The following is an 18110-nucleotide window of genomic DNA, read 5'->3' on the forward strand; positions in this document are numbered from 1 at the left end:
ACATAGAGGTGTTCAGGGGCCTCACACAGGCAGGGAACAGCCCAGAGTTTAGTCTGTCTCCTCTTTGTTTCTTTCCTTTTGTTCCCCCCCTTCTTCTTTTCTTTCTCTCCTTTTGGCAGCAGGAAGATTGTTTAAAGTTGCTAATAAATTCCAGTTAATGAAGCCTGAAAAGCCAGAGCTGGGAGCCAAGAGAAACAAGAGCAATCAGTACAGAAGGAATAGAAAGAGATCTTGAAAGCCAGCCTGGGAATAATAACATGTTGAAATGTGTTCGCCGGCGAGGGCTTTGTTACCGCGCTTTGAATCCAAGCGCGAGTGCTTGGTGCCAAGAGGGGAAACTGCAGCCAAAGGCAGGTGTTCATTGCCATTCACCTCTTGCTTCGGGGCACAGCGGCAAGATCAGACCCCTTCCCAGCCACTGGCTCTTTCACCTGCCTGTTCTCGGGCCCCGGGGGCAGAGGGACTCATCGGCATGGGGAGCAGGCTCAGCACCGCGCTCAGCACCCGCTGCTGCCTGCTCTGCCAGCCTGGGGAACAAGAAATGGCACAAAAGCAAAATGAAATAAAATGTAGTGTCCTGGTTTAGGGCAAATTTGGGAGAAAACCTCCAAAAGGGGGGGCCCCTCCAGAAAGCAAACCCACATGGCCCTTTGCCACAACTGGGTCAGGAAGGATTCCTTGGAGAGAAGTGGAAAGAATCAGTTTATTTAACAGGCAAAGCACCCCCAGCACACAGAATGAACAATACCAGGTGACAACACTCTTTTACTGCTCTGAAAAAGATGACAACTTCAGAAAGTCTCTCTTGGGGGTGGCCTCTCTGTTATCAGTCCCTCCAGCATTGGGAATGGCTGCTGCCCAGAGCAGGCCACGCTAGGCCACAAGGTGCAAACTCTCGGTGTTTCCCAGGTCCCAGTCCGGAGCAGGCTCGAGTAGGTCCAAAAAAAGGGAAAGGAGAAACAGTCAAGGGAAAATTTGGGCTGCTTAGCTAAACTAACTAATGAGCAGAAGCAAAAAGCAAAGCAAAAAGCAAAAGCAGCACCATGTACTGCCCTGTCTCTGTGTCCCACCAGCCGTGGGGGAGCGGCTGATAACAAAACCAAAACAAAACATTCGCTCTTCAGAGCCAGTCTTGAAGACACAGAACATGATATCCAGCATAAACAGAACACAGGAATGGGGATACAAGCATCATAACATCACCCTAGGACATGCAGGCATGGGAATGCAGCAGCCCTCCTCTCCTGCTTGTACCTGTGAGGGAACCCCCCTCTCACTCCCCTTCCCATGTGGTCCAATGGAGCCATCACAGCTTATGGGGCACCAGGGCTGCTCTTGGCTACCCTTGCCTGCTGTTAGAGCACCCCCAGCCCCCCATCAGCCTCCAGGCATCTGGAACATCCACTCTGGGGGGCTGTTCAGCACAGGCTCTCACTCCAAGGCACTGTCACACCTGGAGGAGGCAGCACTGTAGTGGGGCATGGTTCCTGTGAGAGTGACAGCTCCTCTGTGGCAGCAGGGCTGGCATTCCTGGGCAATGCTCACATGTGCAGGCACTGGGGTGAGCAGCTGCTTCTGGAGCAGTGCAGTGTCTGAAGTAGAGGACTCCTGAGACAGCAGCTTTGGCGGGGTTTCCATGACACATCATGCTGGACAGGTGTCATGGAGACACAAATGCTTGTAGGGCCATGAAATTATTTTGCTATGCTGAGATTTGGAGGCAGAATCCACAGCAGAATTCACTGCTCCCTTGGCAGTCACCTTGCCTGGCATAGCCCTCCACTTCCAGGTGGCCACAGCTAAAGAGCTGCAGCTCTGAATTCTTGGCCTCTGTGGTTCCCCCAGGACTCTGCACAGCTCCTGTGCAGAGAAGGCACCAGGGCACAACTCATTGTCATAAAGGAGACCAGCTCTGGTTGATCCAGGACTTTCTGGCACCAGTCCTTGGCAGAGGATGGTGCTGCTCCATCAGTTCAGTGGGTGAGCAAAAGCACAGAGAGAGTTAATGGATAATTCCTCTGATGAAGCCTTCCAAAGCTCATCCCTGTGCATGGGGTGAGGACTGTCCTTAGCAATGGCCAAGGTGCAGGAGAGAAGGGCTTCTAAGGGGTTGTCTATCATGAACATTGACCAATGAGGCCAAGATATTGCAGCTCCCCAAATGAAATTCAAAATATTTGGAAATTTTAGAAATTTCCATTCTATTTCTACTCCATTTAGACCAGGGAGAGTGTTCAGCAACTGAAAAATCCTTGCTAGGTGGGATAGCTGGCCCCAGTTTTCCTGAAAACTGCTTTCCATATGACTAATTATGTTCTGGGTACCCCAAGTGGGGCACCAAAAGTAGAGTCAAAAGTGAAAACTGCTCTGAAGGTTTGGAGGGAACAAACAGAAAACCTTTGCAATTTATAATATAAAGAGATGGAGTGAAGGTTTTCAGTGTCCTGTTCATTAAGGAGCTGTGTCTTACTAATATTACTTGGCAAATGAATGCAAACTGGCTTGCATATGAGCATTCATGTGGGTTGAAAACTGGCTTGAGGACCATAAACAAAAGAACAAATGCGATCAATCTATCGAGTTGGAACAGGCACTGAGGGGGCACAGCGAGCAGGGCTACAAACAGGCACAGTCTTCTCCTCAGGGATGGAGTGAGACAGCACAGACCACATTAGAGGCATCTTCAGGAGATACCACACTAGGACCAGCTGCAGATTCCTGTGTGAGAAGGAAGAGTCCAGGCCTGGCCCTTTCCTCAAATGCACCATGTTTTCACTTGTTGACTTAATTGGCTTTATTCCTGCTTTGCACCAGCACAAGAACAAACCCAGGCATGACACAGGGCCTGTGGTCCCCTGTGTGCCCAGGGGAAGGCCCAGGCTTGGCAGGATGACACAGTTTAGGCAGGAGCATGGAGTGTCTGGGCACACTGCCTCGAGAGGTGAGTGCTTGAGAAACCACCCTGAGCAGGAGATCAAAGGGGCGGCCGACACGCTCAGTGAAACTTTGGCAAGGGGAGAATTTCACTGGGATATGGACACACATGTTTGTCCTGTCCTGCCAATGGGCAACGTTCCTGCCTCCTAATGTGAGTGATAAGAGCATCCCTGAGCTGCCTGAGCACCTGACATGAGCCATCTTGCCCAGCACAGCCTTCGGGCGTGCCATGGAAGTTGCAGCATGACCAAGAAGCCCAAGATACAGGAGGGTTGAGCCTGTGGTAACTGAACAGCAGCAACCATACAGTGGTAAACCATGAGTTTGTTCCAACTTGGAGTGTATTGGGAATGCAGATCAAAGCCTGGAGGAATGTTCCCAGAAATCATGGGAGTGGTGGAAGGGGAGGCAGGGGGGCAGGATCTAAAATCCACCACGAGCTTTCTGAAGCAAGCCAGCCACATCCAGCTGTCACCCTCCCCTTCTACCTGCCCCTTCCCTCCTTCTTCTATCAGCCACTTTTTAAACGCAGAGCTTTCTCTTTCTCCCAACCCCATGTCACAGTGTAAACTTCAGGAGAACAGGACATAACACTGAATGAAGTCTGTCCTAAAAAGAGCCCTGAGCAGGCCTAGAGCTGAGCCCATGTGGACCAGAATTTCAGCCCTGCAAGAATAGCTCCTCTTCCCTGTGCTTAGGGCAAAGGCAGTGCCTTTCTGTCCTCCTTGGTGGGGTTATTCACCCAAGCTCCTCCACAGAAGGAGTGAATTAGGAGCTGTCTCAGGGGATGTCACACTGGCAGCATCACTTCAAATGTTATTGTTCCATTTTAAATGGAAAGGAAAGAACAATTTCACTGCGTTTCCTGTGGGATCTGAATCCTGCAGATATATTCAATGGGTGCCTGTCTGCCAAGCAGGGGGATTTCTGGAGAGTTTGAGTGAGAGGGACAGAGGGAACCATGGACCTGGAAGAGTGCCAAGTGACCATGGACAGAGGAAGGGTCACACACAGGAAGATTTTTATGTCTTGGGTCTCTGACATGAACTGGCACAGGAGTTAATGGCATGGAAGCAAAGGATGGTCAGGAAGAGGCTCCAAGAACTGGAACCCCTCTGCTCTGGAGCCAGGCTGGCAGAGCTGGGGGTGCTCACCTGGAGAGGAGAAGCTCCAGGGAGAGCTCAGAGCCCCTGCCAGGGCCTAAAGGGGCTCCAGGAGAGCTGGAGAGGGACTGGGGACAAGGGATGGAGGGACAGGACACAGGGAATGGCTCCCACTGCCAGAGGGAAGGGGTGGGTGGGATAATGGGAAGGAATACTTGGCTGTGAGGGTGGGCAGGCCCTGGCACGGGGTGCCCAGAGCAGCTGTGGCTGCTCAATCCCTGGAAGTGTCCAAGGCCAGGATGGACAAGGCTTGGAGCACACTGGGACAGTGGAAGGTGTCCCTGCCATGGCAAGGAGTGGAATGAGATGAGCTTTAAGCTCCCTTCTGACTTAAACTGTTCTGTGGTTCTATGATATGTTTCCAGCGCTCACCCTTGACAGGACACCCCAAAAGGCTCACCCATTCCTGGTCTGCTCTCAGAGAGGTGGCACAGCCATGCTCCCCTGCCTGGAACACCTGGAACACCCCCAGCAGCATCAGCACCTGTCCTGGAGGTCCAGCAAACCCCACACCTCCGACCCTGTGTGCACAGCCAGCCATGCAGCCCTCTAGGAAAGGGAAAACTCAGCTTGTGTGCACAATCACAGAACTGTCCCACCTCCCAGCCCCTGCCCAGAAGTGGGCAGAGCCCATGTTGGACCCCAGTGACACTGTCAATGGCCTTGGGAGGAGAGTTCAGAGAGGTGGTTGTGGCTGGGGCCTCCCTTTGGGCCTGCTCCTGGCCTGGCATGGACCCTGACCCTGGGGAGAGGAGCTGGGCTGCCCCAGGGGCAGGGAGGAGTAAAAGGCATGGAGAGAAGAGCCAGAGACCAGAGGTGAGCCAGGGACAAGGCACAGCCTGGCGCAATATGGCCAAGGACAGAAACATCTGCAGCAGCAGTGAGGCACGGGGCCTTATCTGGGCCTGGGGGTGCTTTGAGCCTCTAAATTCACCTGAGAAACCTCTAATTTCACCCAGTGAAAGCAGGGCATCTGCTTCAAAATAACACAGAGTTATTTCTCCCTTATGTTCTGTGTTACCCACAGAGCTGAGGTGCCACCAGCTGGCTCCGCAGTGTCCCACCAGCATCTGGGGCTCCCCAGCACCCTCTGAGGCCGGCAGCCCCAGCTGGGGCTCCATTTCAGCTCCACATTCCTCTCCTGCTAATCCTGGAGGTCCCAGATCCATTCAGGGTCCTGGCAAACCCTCAAACACACCCAGGGAAGTGAGCAGGGAGGCACAGAGCTGCCAGAAGAGGCACTTTGGGCCTGGAATAGGTGTGAGGGGCCTGGAGTAGGTGCGAGCAGCCCAGAGCTGCGGGGAGGTGAGGACAGGCAGGGAGGAGAGGAGAATGCAGGAGCAGGCTTCTAATCCTGGAGGTCCCAGATCCATTCAGGAACCTGGCAAACACTCAAACACACCCAGAAAAGAGAGCAGAGAGGCACTTTGAGCCTGGAATAGGTGTGAGCAACCCGGAGCTGCGGGGAGGTGAGGACAGACAGACAGCCAGGGAGGAGGAGGATGCAGGAGCAGGCTGAAGATGCCGTGCAGGAACACCTCCCCTCCAGGCAAGCACTGCAGCCTCCCGGACAGCACTCCCTCCCTCCCATGTGGAAATCAGCAATCAAAAGCAGCAATTACCCCAAATCACAGCCCCTAAGTGACAAATAGCCCAGCCTGCCAGGCGGATCATGTGCTGCAGGAGGCAGGTTCCAACCTGCTCTCACACATTAAAGAGACGACCCTGTGCTGTTTGTGCTGTCAGAGGCCTCATTATGGGAGAGATTTTCTGCAGATTCCCGAGGGGAGGGAGAGCTCAGACACCCACACGGGCTCTGCCACCGGTGAGCCTGGCTGCCCACAACACCTTGGTCCCCTCGGTGACCTCTGCAGAGCCCTGGATCCCTGTCAGAACCCAGGACATCCCTCTGGCTGCCCTGGAGGGCTCCAGCCCCTGCCCAGGGGGCTCAGAGACCCTGGCACAGAGCCCCAGACCCCTTTGCCTTTGATTTTGCCCTTGGAAAAAACAATTGCCAACCTTTATATGAAGGATTACAAGCCACGACAGTTTAAATAGAATGATAGTGAATTTATCACAGAGTGAAAAATAGCTTTTTGAAGTTTTCAGCATGGGAGTTCAGGGGGCAAGATGGAGGAATCTGGGCATGCCCAGCCTTTCTCCTTCTTCTTCTTAGCTTCCATCTTCCGCTGTGATGTTGGCACTTTTAGATTGGTTTAAGGTAGAAGCTCACTGTCTAACACATGTGATAGGTGTTGGGAAGTAATTGTAAATATTGTACACGTAGTTTTTAGCATAAAAAGATTACACTGCCCCTAATAATACTAATAATAATACTAAAAAGTTTTTATATTTTTTAGTATAAAAAGATAACAGGGGCAGGCAGAGTGCCTCTGACTCTCTTGCTGAGTGGACCTCGGCAGGGCAGGGGAAAGAATTTTATAGATAAGGAACAATAAACAACCTTGAGACCGAGAACTGAAGAGTTCTGACTCCTTCTTCAAGCACCAGGCTGGGAAAAGAGACTTTAACACATCTCAGGGTCACTGTGAGCAGCAGAGATCCCAAGAGTTCCCCTGCACTCTTCCAGCCAGGACTGCACTGCTCAGCCTCCACACCTGTCTCCTTCCCCTAAAAAATGCCTAAAGAGAAACAAGAGTTTAATGAATACCTTTGCCAGGTCTGTGCTAAAAATCTTGGGTTGTTTGTGCCCAACCTCTTGGGCCTGGTTTGGACTTTCTGTGAGAATGCAGATGAGCCTGGTCACAAATGATGTTCACTGTCTCTGTTTTGGAGATGCAATATTCCACTCCAAGTCAAGTAGACAAGATTCTTGCCCAATTGTAGGGGCAATTTGGGGTCTTAATCGGGTTGTTGAACTGTCTTTATGATTTCTGGATGATGGGGGCTGGGACTTCATCCATGTTTGTCCTCAAAACAAGAGGAGAAAGAGAAAAGTCACCCCTTCTCTAGATCAAGCCTAGATTCAGAAGTTCTGGACTTCAGTCCTGGCTCAACCACATGCTCCCACCATAGTCCTGATGGTAACAGTGATCCAGTTTCTAATGGCAATGAAAAATGCAAATACCTTTTAATTCCTCAGCCTCCTCTGGACCTTGTTGAATTTTGAATTCTAAGATCAGGTGATGCTGTACAATGGCAAATCCCACAGGTTTCCTTCAACAAATTCTTTCAGGAAATTCTGAATGTTCTCCCCTGCTCTTTTCTCTATGTCCCAGATATGTCCCATTTTCCATTGTGATGCTGCTCTTTGCTTCCTCTCCCATCCCTTGGGCCCTCATTCACCAGCCAGGATTTAGGGACAGACCTAAATCCATGAGCAGAAACAGCTCTGCCCTGCTGCAGTCTCTCTGCCAAGGCTGGCGTGGAGCAGGGTCTGTGGGCTGCTCACTGCTTGTGCTGTATTTCTGTGCTGGGCGCCTGTGTCTATCCAGGAAATGGCTTTGAGCAATGAGCTGTCTCTGGATGCTGAAAATGCTGGATTCAGGTCTGGCAGAGCTGAGATTTTCTTTGCTGTTCCTCAGGCTGGGCCAGGGGATGATGCTGGGATTTTCAGGGGATGATGCCCAGCTCAGGCTTGTGGCCCAGCTTGCAGGTGCTGCAGCCTCCCCTGGAGGGGACAGTGAAGCATGGAGGGGTTGTGAAGCCTCTGCACGCAAGGACTGTCATCACAAGGATGCTGACACATGACTGCCTCTTCTTTCCACTGCAGGCGCCTCTCTGGAAACCAGATCTCCAGGATCCCAGGGGAAGCTTTCTCTGGCCTCTACAGCCTGAAGATCCTGTAAGTAACTTGTTCCTCTTTGCAGGGCAATCCCTGTCCCTGCCTCTCCCCAGCCCCTGGCCATGAGCAGGGACCTGCAGCCATCCCGAGGGGATGCAAAGCTTCAAGGTGTAGGGTCAGATGTTAAACCCACCCTGGCAAACATGCCCTTGGTGATTGAGGAGCTCTGTCCCACTCCACTGAGGAGCTGTGTCCCACCCAATGGGCAGCTGTGTCCCCACCCAATGGGGAGCTGTGTCCCACCCAATGGGAGCTGTGTCCCCCCTCAATGAGGAGCTGTGTCCCTCCACACTGGGGAGCTGTGTCCCCTCAATGGGGAGCTGTGTCCCACCCAATGGGAAACTGTGTCCCACACCAATGAGGAGCTGTGTCCCCCCACAATGAGGAGCTGTGTCCCCCAAAATGAGGAGCTGTGTCCCACCCCAATGAGGAGCTGTGTCCCACCCCAATGGGAGCTGTGTGTCCCCCAACAGGGGAGCTGTGTCCCCCCCAATGAGGAGCTGTGTCCCACCCCAGTGGGGAGCTGTGTCCCACCCCAAAATGGGGAGCTGTGTCCCACCCCAGTGGGGAGCTGTGTCCCACCCCAAAATGAGGAGCTGTGTCCCACCCCAGTGGGGAGCTGTGTCCCACCCCAAAATGAGGAGCTGTGTCCCACCCCAGTGGGGAGCTGTGTCCCCCAAAATGGGGAGCTGTGTCCCACCCCAATGAGGAAACTGTGTCCCACCCCAATGAGGAGCTGTGTCCTCCCCAATGGGGAGCTGTGTCCCACCCCACAAACTGGGAAGGTCCCCCTAGGGCATGGTGTGCCCACAATGTGCCCTGTGAGAATCTGCAGAGGTTGACATGGTGCATAAAACTCACCAAACCCCCCTCAAGTGGCGTCCCCCAAATGTGGAGCCCAGACCCCAAATTGGCCCCTTCTGCTCTGCTTCTCTGTTGGGGCTGGGTTGGAGCAACTCCGAGGTCCAGGTACCTGGGAAAGGGTAAACTGGGAAAGCTGCCCTCACCACAAAGCCCTTCACAGCCCAGGAGGCCTTTGCAGGGCTCTGGAGTGACCTGGGAAAGGTTGGGATCCTTGAGCAGTGTGACCTAAGGGATCCCATGGAGGCAGCTGGACCCTGGAGCTCTGCAGCCATCAGGGACCTGCTAACCCTACTCCATAAAGGTCATTGCAGGCTATCCCTGCTCAATAAAGATCATTGCAGGCTAACCCTGCTCAATAAATGTCACTGCAGGGTATCCCTGCTCAATAAATGTCACTGCAGGGTATCCCTGCTCAATAAAGGCCGTTGCAGCTAACTCTGCTCAATAAATGTCAGCGCAGGCTAACCCTGCCCAATAAAGGCAATTGCAGGCTAACCCTGCTCAATAAAGTGACTGCAGGCTATCCCTGCTCAATAAAGACCATCGCAGCTAACCCTGCTCAATAAATGTACCCGCAGGCTAACCCTGCTCAATAAATGTCACTGCAGGCAGCACCCACTCCTGCTGCCCAGTGGGGAAGCTCTGAGAGACAAATCTCCTCTGGAAACTTTGAAATCCCCACTCATCTGAGCTGTCTCTGCTGTGGCACCCACACTCACCCCTTCCCAAGGTGTCCCACTCCTCATGGAGTTACTCTGTTCTTGTGTCTGTCCCTGTGACAGCCCCCAGGGTCTGTGCAGGATGTTGAGGTGGGAGTCCCTTTCTCCCTGAGGAACCATCTTAAAAATCTTCTGCAATAAACATTTCATCCCCAAGGGGATGTTTTGAACTCAGCCACAATGTGAAATTGTTGTAGCTGGTCCAGTTTATGCAGAGAGAGCAGGTACAAACCTGCTCCCAGGATTAGAGAGTATAAGGCTGTTTACTACGTCTTCTGAAGATGTAAAGTATGAATCCTGCCCTAAATCTCATGGCTTAGAGATTTATCCATCCCCTGCATTAGGCAACAAATCAAAGGAACTGAGGAAAAACCGCAGCTCTCCCACCCAATTTCAACAAGAGGAGCCTTCTGCTCTGGGGACGGGAGCTTTTCAAGGTGCTTTTGATCAATTCTGTTTGTGTCAGACCTGGGTGAGGGCAAATGCAACTTTCCTGGAGCAGTGCCTCCCTTCAGAGCCCCGTGGGGAGGGGAGGGTGAGCTCTGCCCTAGGACAGGGCCACAGGCAGCAGGGACAAGCTCACCAGGGACCCAGAGGCAGCAGGAGTGAGGGATCAGGGCATTTCACCTGGAAATATTGCATTGAGAAGCTTGAGGAGTGAGGGATCAGGGCATTTCACCTGGAAATCTCCACCAAAACCACACAAATATTCCCCTCTTCAGAGGGTATCTGGAGATGGGGATCTGAAGACCCCATGAGACAGGAAACGTCAGAAAGATGTTGAGATGTCAGGTATTAAAGACGGGAGCATGGAGGAAAGTGCTGTCTCCTCACTCTAGGCAGAGGCAAAGCACTGAGTTTATACTTAACCATTCTGGCTCTGCTGAAAATCAAGGGAGAAGAGGACTCAGAGAGGGCAAATCACCCTTCAGGCTTCACACTGAACCTCCCTGGAGGTATTGGCTGCTGGGCTGGGACCCCCCTGCCCTGAGACACGAGCTGTGGTGCTTCTGCTCCTCGTGATGCTGGGCAAGCCCTGGCCAGGACATGCTGTCCCACCTGGGCCCTGCCCTGCAGGACACGAGGCAGCAGCAGAGCAGCAGGTGACAACAGGCAGAAGGATGGGGAAATGCCAAATCCTCACCTCTGGAGCCTAGAATAGAAACAGCAGGGCTGGTAGAAGAGTGGGATGGATGGGGCTCCCCCAGCCATGTCCCCCTCCTGCAGCTCCTGTGCTCAGCTGGGCCCTGGGCAGCACAGGGGCCCCGGGGCTCACAAGGGCCACTCCAAGCCTCTGCACTCTGGCACTCACAGCTGCTGCCCCCTCAGCTCCTCTGCTGTGCCCCTCACAGCTCCCTGCCCCTCTCATCCCCCTCTGCCCCTGCTCATCTCTCATCTCTCATCTCTCCCCTCCTGCTGGCCGTGCTCGGGCCAAGGGCAGGGGCAGCGAGCACCAGGAGCTGCCTCTGCTGCCCCCAGAGCCCCTTCCCACAGGGGGCACGCTGCCAGGCTGCTGGCACCCCCCTGCCAGGGCTGGCACCCCACAGCACGTGGGGCTGCTGGCAATGGGCCCTGCAGCTCCATCACCACGGGCTGAGCTTCTCCTTCTGAGCTGTGCAAGGGTCCTGGGAGCCCCAGGGATGGATCCCGGGGGTTCTCTGCAGCCCCTGGGGTGGAAACCTCATCCAGGTGGGCAACAGGGACCAGCACAGCCCCTGGGGCTCCTGCTCCTGCAGAGGGATTTGTTTCTGCAGCCCAGGTGTGCTGGGGAGATAAACCCTGGGTCCTGCTGCCCAGTGAGAAGGATTTAGGTTCTGGTGGTGAACAGTGAATCAGATGAGGTTGTGACAGTGTCACAGGGGTCTGAGGAAGAGGGAAGAGATGAGGATCTGACTCCATGTTTCAGAAGGCTTGATTTATTATTTTATGATATATATTATATTAAAACTATACTAAAAGAATAGAAGAAAGGATTTAATCAGAAGGATGAATAGACAGAAGAATAGAAAGAGAATGTACAGGCAGATTTCATTCTCTCTTCCTTGTCTTGGCAGACCCCTTGGCACCCTGCAATGTGTACATGACAAACCAGGGCTGATCCCCATCCCTGCCTAAGAACAGAAAAAGAAATAATGATAACAAAGGCTTGTGACTCGGACAGAGAGTCTGAGCCAGCTGACTGTGATTGGCCATTAATTAGAAACAACCACACAAGACCAATCACAGATGCACCTGTTGCATTCCACAGCAGCAGATAATCATTGTTTACAGTTTGTCCTTAGTCCTCTCAGCTTCTCAGGAGGAAAAATCCTAAGGAAAGGCTTTTTCATAAAAGATGTCTGTGACATGAGGTCACTTAACCTGGAGGAGAGGGGACTGAGAATGGACACAGACCTTCAAGGACAAGGGGAGGAGGGTGGATGCTCACAGTGACTGCTCCACCCATGAACCTCTTATTTCACAAAGTTCCTGCTCCCTCAAAACCGGAGCACTACCAGACCCCACACCACTGGGAGCATTTCACTTTCAAAAGTCTCTGATGGTTCTCCTGGCCTGTCTGCAGTGGGATATGGTGCTGCCATGGGCTCTCACTACAGCTGCTGCTGCAATGAGTCAGGAAATCCATCATCTCCATTTGTGAACACGAGGAATAGCAGGTTTTGGAGTAGATGGCAGCAGGGATATTGGGGATGTTGTGTTTAGAGACATGGGTGCTGTGTCCCAGGCTGGCTGAGGTTTGACAATTTGAGAATGGCTGCCCCAACCATGACCAGCTGAAACCTGGGCAATTCAGCAGCTGACTCACAGCAGGGTCAAAGATCTTCCCTCTGGTGGCAAGGGAGTCCCCTGAGGAGGCAGGCTGATATCTGGGGATGGAAACAATTTTCTTGGTTTAATTTTAGTGTGCTAGAGCCCTGGGGCTAATTGCAATCATGTGCAGGTCCACAAGTAAACTCTCACATGCTTCTTGGGCTGTCAAGGGGCCTGGTGCTTTCCCAGTCTTCCCAGAGAATCAGTTTATGTTTAAAAAAGGATGGGAAACACCCTGGGAATTCCTCCACCAACCCACCTGTGCAGATGGTCTCTCCCTGCCCTCGGAGTGAATCCCAGAGGTGCTGGAACCTGGAGCAGATTCTTGGCTCTGCCTCCTCTGGCTGCTTCACTGCACAAAAACCACCTGGAAAGTGGCCATGGAGATAGGCCTGTGCAGAAAGCATGCAGGGGTACACCCAGGGAAGCAGGTGTGTGGAAACCTGGAAGGGAGCAGGGGAAGGGCCCAACCAAACACCATGCCCCAGATCTGCTGGGATGGGCTGGGGTCTTCATGCATGGAGCCTGGAGCACCAAGGGCAAGGGTCTCCTCAGCCCCCTCAGACAGGGCAGGCTGACAGGGGGGATGGTAGACAGGAGCTGCTGCTCAGGGATTTTCTGCACTGGCAAGTCCAGCCCTGTGCAGAGACTTTGGGAGTGCAGCTCTTCTGGGGCTGCTCTGCAGCACGCACCTCCTCTCCACAGGGCTGATGCTCCTCAGTGCAAGCTTCATTGCCAGGATCACTGCAAGCCACTCCACAGGCTGCTTTGACCCCTCTGCAAGCTCCTTCCCTTTCAAAATCAACTCCTTGGTCCATGCTCTCCCTTTCCAAGGTGGCAGAATATGCTGCTTAATGAGAGTATCTGGAAAACTGGAAACTTCTCCATCCTTCCAGAGCTCCTCATGAGCTGCCTGGATGCTTCTCACCTCCAGGTGTCCTGCCTGGAGCTCCATCAGCAGGAAGGTCCCATGGGCTGACTTGTGCTGCCGCAGCTTCCCAGACACCCCAGCCTTGCTCAGGTGTCCCTGCACAGCCAGGAGTGCCCCTGCTCTGACTCCTGGCTAAACAGGCTGCACCAACAGCAGGGCTCTCTAGCCAAGAAGGAATCCCACACCAAACTCCACGGGGAAAGACTCCAAGTGCAACCACAACCTCACCCCAAAGCATGGAGGGCAAAATGCCTGAGTGCATCCTCCAGGCTGCAGACCCTGCTCCCACAGCAGGCCCACCCTGGCACTCCATTCCTCAGCAAGCCCCAGCCAGCCTGGGGGAGTGTGCAGAGCCTGTGCTGCCCAGCCTGCCTGCACAGCCCAGGGTGTGAGCACTGCCCAGCTCTGTCCTGGGGTGTGAGCATTGCCCTGCACTGCCCAGGGTGTGAGCACTGCACAGCCCGGGGTGTGAGCACTGCACTGCCTGGGGTATGAGCACTGCACTGCCCAGCACTGCCCCAGCATTGGCCTGGCCAGAATTGCCCTGCACTGCCCAGGATGTGAGCACTGCACTGCCCAGCACTGCCCCAGCATTGGCCTGGCCAGAATTGCCCAGCACTGCCCAGGGTGTGAGGACTGCACTGCCCAGCTCCGCCCAGCACTGCCCAGCTCTGCCCAGGGTGTGAGCACTGCCCAGCACTGCCCAGGGTGTGACCACTGCACTGCCCTGCACTGCCCTGCACTGCCCAGCTCTGCCCAGCACAGCCTGGGGTGTGATCACTGCCCAGCACTGCCCAGCACTGCCCAGCTCTGCCCAGCACAGCCTGGGGTGTGATCACTGCCCAGCACTGCCCAGCACTGCCCAGCTCTGCCCAGCACAGCCTGGGGTGTGATCACTGCCCAGCACTGCCCAGCACTGCCCAGCTCTGCCCAGCACAGCCTGGGGTGTGATCACTGCCCAGCACTGCCCAGCACTGCCCAGCTCTGCCCAGCACAGCCTGGGGTGTGCTCTCAGCACTGCCTGACCCCCCTCCCAGCACACCCTGCCCAGCCCTGCCCATGGTTCATCTCCTTATATAGGCAGGCTGGACAGGAGGGCCTTGCTCAGCACACACCACAAGCCCTGGATGGGCCCTACCCAATGCCCCCCTCACCATCCCCTCCTCTTTTCCTTCTCAGCAGTGACCTCAGGAGCTCCTGAAGCCCAGGACAGGTGCTGACTCACCTGGTGTGTGAGCACACATCAAACAACATCACCAGAAAAGTCAAGTTGCTCAGGATAGCAGGTTTGGAGGTGGCTTGGGACACTTCAGCAATCCCTAGATAGACCCATCTCTTGGCCAGCCCTGAGCTGTGCAGTGCAGAAATGGCTTTGAGACAAAGGGAATGGTGTGGCCCATCCAAGAGACGCTCCCTTTGGGAGGGAAAAGGAACGTGCAGAGGTTGGAATGCCTTTAATCCCCATGCATGGGCTCCAGGCGCAGTTGCCTCCAGCAATAACAGCCCTTTGACTGTGCTGGCTGAGTCACTTCAGCCTCCCAGGATGGGGACATTTTATCATGCACAGGCCTGCAACTCTGAGGGCTGTGTGTCTGCTGAGCTCTCTTGTGCAAGGATCCTGCTGTGATGGGACCCGATCCCAACATTTTTCTGGTCGTTCAGGCGTGGCCCCTGCCAACAAACAATCCTCCTGCTTGTGAAAATGAAACCCCACCTCTGAGGAGCTGTGATTTATTGTGGTTCCAGTCAGGCTGCTGTGGGCAGCAGGTGGAGTGTCTGTGTCTGCTGGTGTCTGGTACCACCTGAGCAGTGCCAAGCAAGGGGACAGTGCTCCATCCACACCTGGGCTTGAGCCATTGCTGCTCTGAGCAGTCTTTGTCATGTTCATCAGTGTCCTCAGCCTGTCCAGAAGTTGGCTCATCAACCAGCAAGGTCATAGAATCACAAAATGGTTTGGATTTGAAGGAAGCTTAAGGACCATCCCATTTCACCCCCTTCCACTGTCCCAGGATGCTCCAAGCCCCAAACCTGGCCTTGGACACTTCCAGGGATCCAGGGGCAGCCACAGCTTCTCTGGGCACCCTGTGCCAGGGCCTCACCACCCTGAATAAATTCTAAGAAAAATTAGACTCAGCAAGTGAGAAATCACATCAACTAGACCAGGATTGCTCCATGCTTATTATTCCACTTCACTGGGCTGCAGGACTCAGGGGTTTATCTCTCCAGCACACTTTGGCTGCAGAAACAAATCCAGAAGGATTTGAGCTCTAAGGTTGTCTCTAGGCTGCTCTGAAGCAGCACCTTGCTGTAGGAAAGCCAATGAAATCCAGGGATTTTGTTGGAAGGCAGGAGCTGAGGGAGAGGCAGGAACAGACAGATGCTGACAGACAAAGGCTGAGGCCAGTGTGATCTGGGATCTCGGGGTTGCTGTGATTTTGTGGACTGAGGTGCAGCCTCACAGACTGTCTGTGCCTCAGGCAGGCACCCTGCAGCAGAGATCCAGCACCCTGGGCTCCATACAGACCCTGCACCACCCTCCCTGCCCACACCCTGGAGAGCAGCTTCCTACCCTGGGGGCAGCAGGAATGTGGGGAGGGAACAGAGGCTGCCCAAGGCTTTTAGGACCATGAGTCAGGAGGTGACAGATGATTGATTTGAGAATTGTTCCCTCTTTTCAATGCTGCTGACATTCAATGGTGCAGTGACCTCTTGAAGCAGAATGTGTTGGCCATCCTTGGATGCTGCAGGTGGTCTCCTCAGTGAGCTGCAGCATTGTCTTCCCCTTTCTTAAGAGCAGCACCCCAAAGGGCAAAACGCCACAACTTAGACAGGGAGGGACCCAGCAGCCCTGTCCCAGCTTTTCAGATGCCATGCTGTCCTCAGAACCCTTTTGCCATGCTCCTGTTTTATGGTATGGAGCATAAACCAGAATCAGAACCAGCTCTAACCCCAGGAAGGAGGTGGCACAGAGAGCAGGTGTGATCCTGCAGGTGTGTAGGATCTTCCACCAGGTTTTGGTACAATTATTTGAGCTCTTCCCAAAATCATGTTGTATGTTGTTTATGAAAAATAAACAACAAGTAATAAGCAAGGGTGGTCTAATGTGATGTGTAAGGAGTGAGTGCAGTGAGCAGGGCCTGATGGGGGCTGTCCTGTAAGAGAAGCCATCCTGGGACATCCAGGGATAAACACAACATGTCTTGCCCTGCTAAAACCTGAGCTCCCTGTAAGAACAGCTGGAGCTTTCCTGAGCTTGAGGCCCAATGAAGAATTTCTTGTTTAACACCAGGGTGGCCCTGTCCCTAGAATATTATCGAACTCTGTTTGGAATTGGTTTATGGTTTCTCTGTGTCATGCTCTGATGATGAGTTATTGGATTCATTATGTGCAATGTGAAGTGCACTGGTTCTTGTCCCAGTCCCAGCATCTGAAAACTTCTCTAGCTGCTGTGAAAAACAGCATTGTCCACCAATCCAGTGGTTTCTGAGGTCTCTGAAACATCTTCCTTAAATATTGTTTGTCTGCACCAAAATGGCTTCATTTTGGAGCCAGTCCATGCTGATGGTGGTCTGGAAAGTCTCTCAGTCTGTTTTACTGCTTGGAGGAGGGACTTGTACTGAATGGCAGGCAGCAGGATCCAGCAGAAGTGTGACAATGGGCTTTGCTTTAGTGCTGACTTCAGATACTTCCAGTGACCAACACTAAACACCAGGCTCACATTTCAGAGAGCCACTGAGATTCAATGTTTGTCCCACCAAAACCCTGAAAGCACTTTCTGAAGCCTCACTCTGTATCTCTCTGTGCCCAGCTCTGCATCTTCTTGATTTTTAACACACATTAATTATTATTCCAGTTCACTGGGCTGCAGGACCCAGGGTTTATCTCCCCAGCACACCTGGGCTGCAGAAACAAATCCCTCTGCAGGAGCAGGAGTCCCAGGGGCTGTGCTGGTCCCTGTTGCCCACCTGGATGAGGTTTCCACCCCAGGGGCTGCAGAGAACCCCCGGGATCCATCCCTGGGGCTCCCAGGACCCTTGCACAGCTCAGAAGGAGAAGCTCAGCCCGTGGTGATGGAGCTGCAGGGCTCATTGCCAGCAGCCCCACGTGCTGTGGGGTGCCAGCCCTGGCAGGGGGGTGCCAGCAGCCTGGCAGCGTGCCCCCTGTGGGAAGGGGCTCTGGGGGCAGCAGAGGCAGCTCCTGGTGCTCGCTGCCCCTGCCCTTGGCCCGAGCACGGCCAGCAGGAGGGGAGAGACCCCCAGGCAGGGGCAGAGGGGGATGAGAGGGGCAGGGAGCTGTGAGGGGCACAGCAGAGGAGCTGAGGGGGCAGCAGCTGTGAGTGCCAGAGTGCAGAGGCTTGGAGTGGCCCTTGTGAGCCCCGGGGCCCCTGTGCTGCCCAGGGCCCAGCTGAGCACAGGAGCTGCAGGAGGGGGACATGGCTGGGGGAGCCCCATCCATCCCACTCTTCTACCAGCCCTGCTGTTTCTATTCTAGGCTGCCCAGAGGTGAGGATTTGGCATTTCCCCATCCTTCTGCCTGTTGTCACCTGCTGCTCTGCTGCTGCCTTGTGTCCTGCAGGGCAGGGCCCAGGTGGGACAGCATGGCCTGGCCAGGGCTTGCCCAGCATCACGAGGAGCAGAAGCATCACAGGTGGTGTCTCCTGCTCCTCACACCCCCTGCAGTCACCCCCAGTGTCTCTGTTCTCTCCCAAGAGCACTTCTGCCCTGCCCGGGCTCTCCTGTGATTCTCACTAGCCCAGGCAGAGCTATAGCCAATGCCCAGCTGTATTTGTGCAGCCTTTTAGCCCTGTTCATCTATGGAGTGTGTCTTGGTTTGGAAAGTCAGATGTGTGCTAATGAAGGCAGGAGCCTCCCCTGAAATGG

General features: G+C 54.0%; 1 protein-coding gene across 1 annotated transcript in view; it reads left to right on the plus strand.

Moving 5' to 3' along the window:
• Positions 1-18110, plus strand: part of LGR6 (leucine rich repeat containing G protein-coupled receptor 6) — a 170707-nt gene that overhangs the window by 69582 nt on the left and 83015 nt on the right. Inside the window, exon 3 of the mRNA XM_059487947.1 lies at positions 7834-7905. Coding sequence (XP_059343930.1) covers positions 7834-7905 — 72 coding nt within the window. The remainder of the gene's footprint in view (positions 1-7833; positions 7906-18110) is intronic.

The sequence above is a fragment of the Ammospiza nelsoni genome, chromosome 23 (genome assembly GCF_027579445.1).
Source record: "Ammospiza nelsoni isolate bAmmNel1 chromosome 23, bAmmNel1.pri, whole genome shotgun sequence".
NCBI lineage: Eukaryota > Metazoa > Chordata > Aves > Passeriformes > Passerellidae > Ammospiza > Ammospiza nelsoni.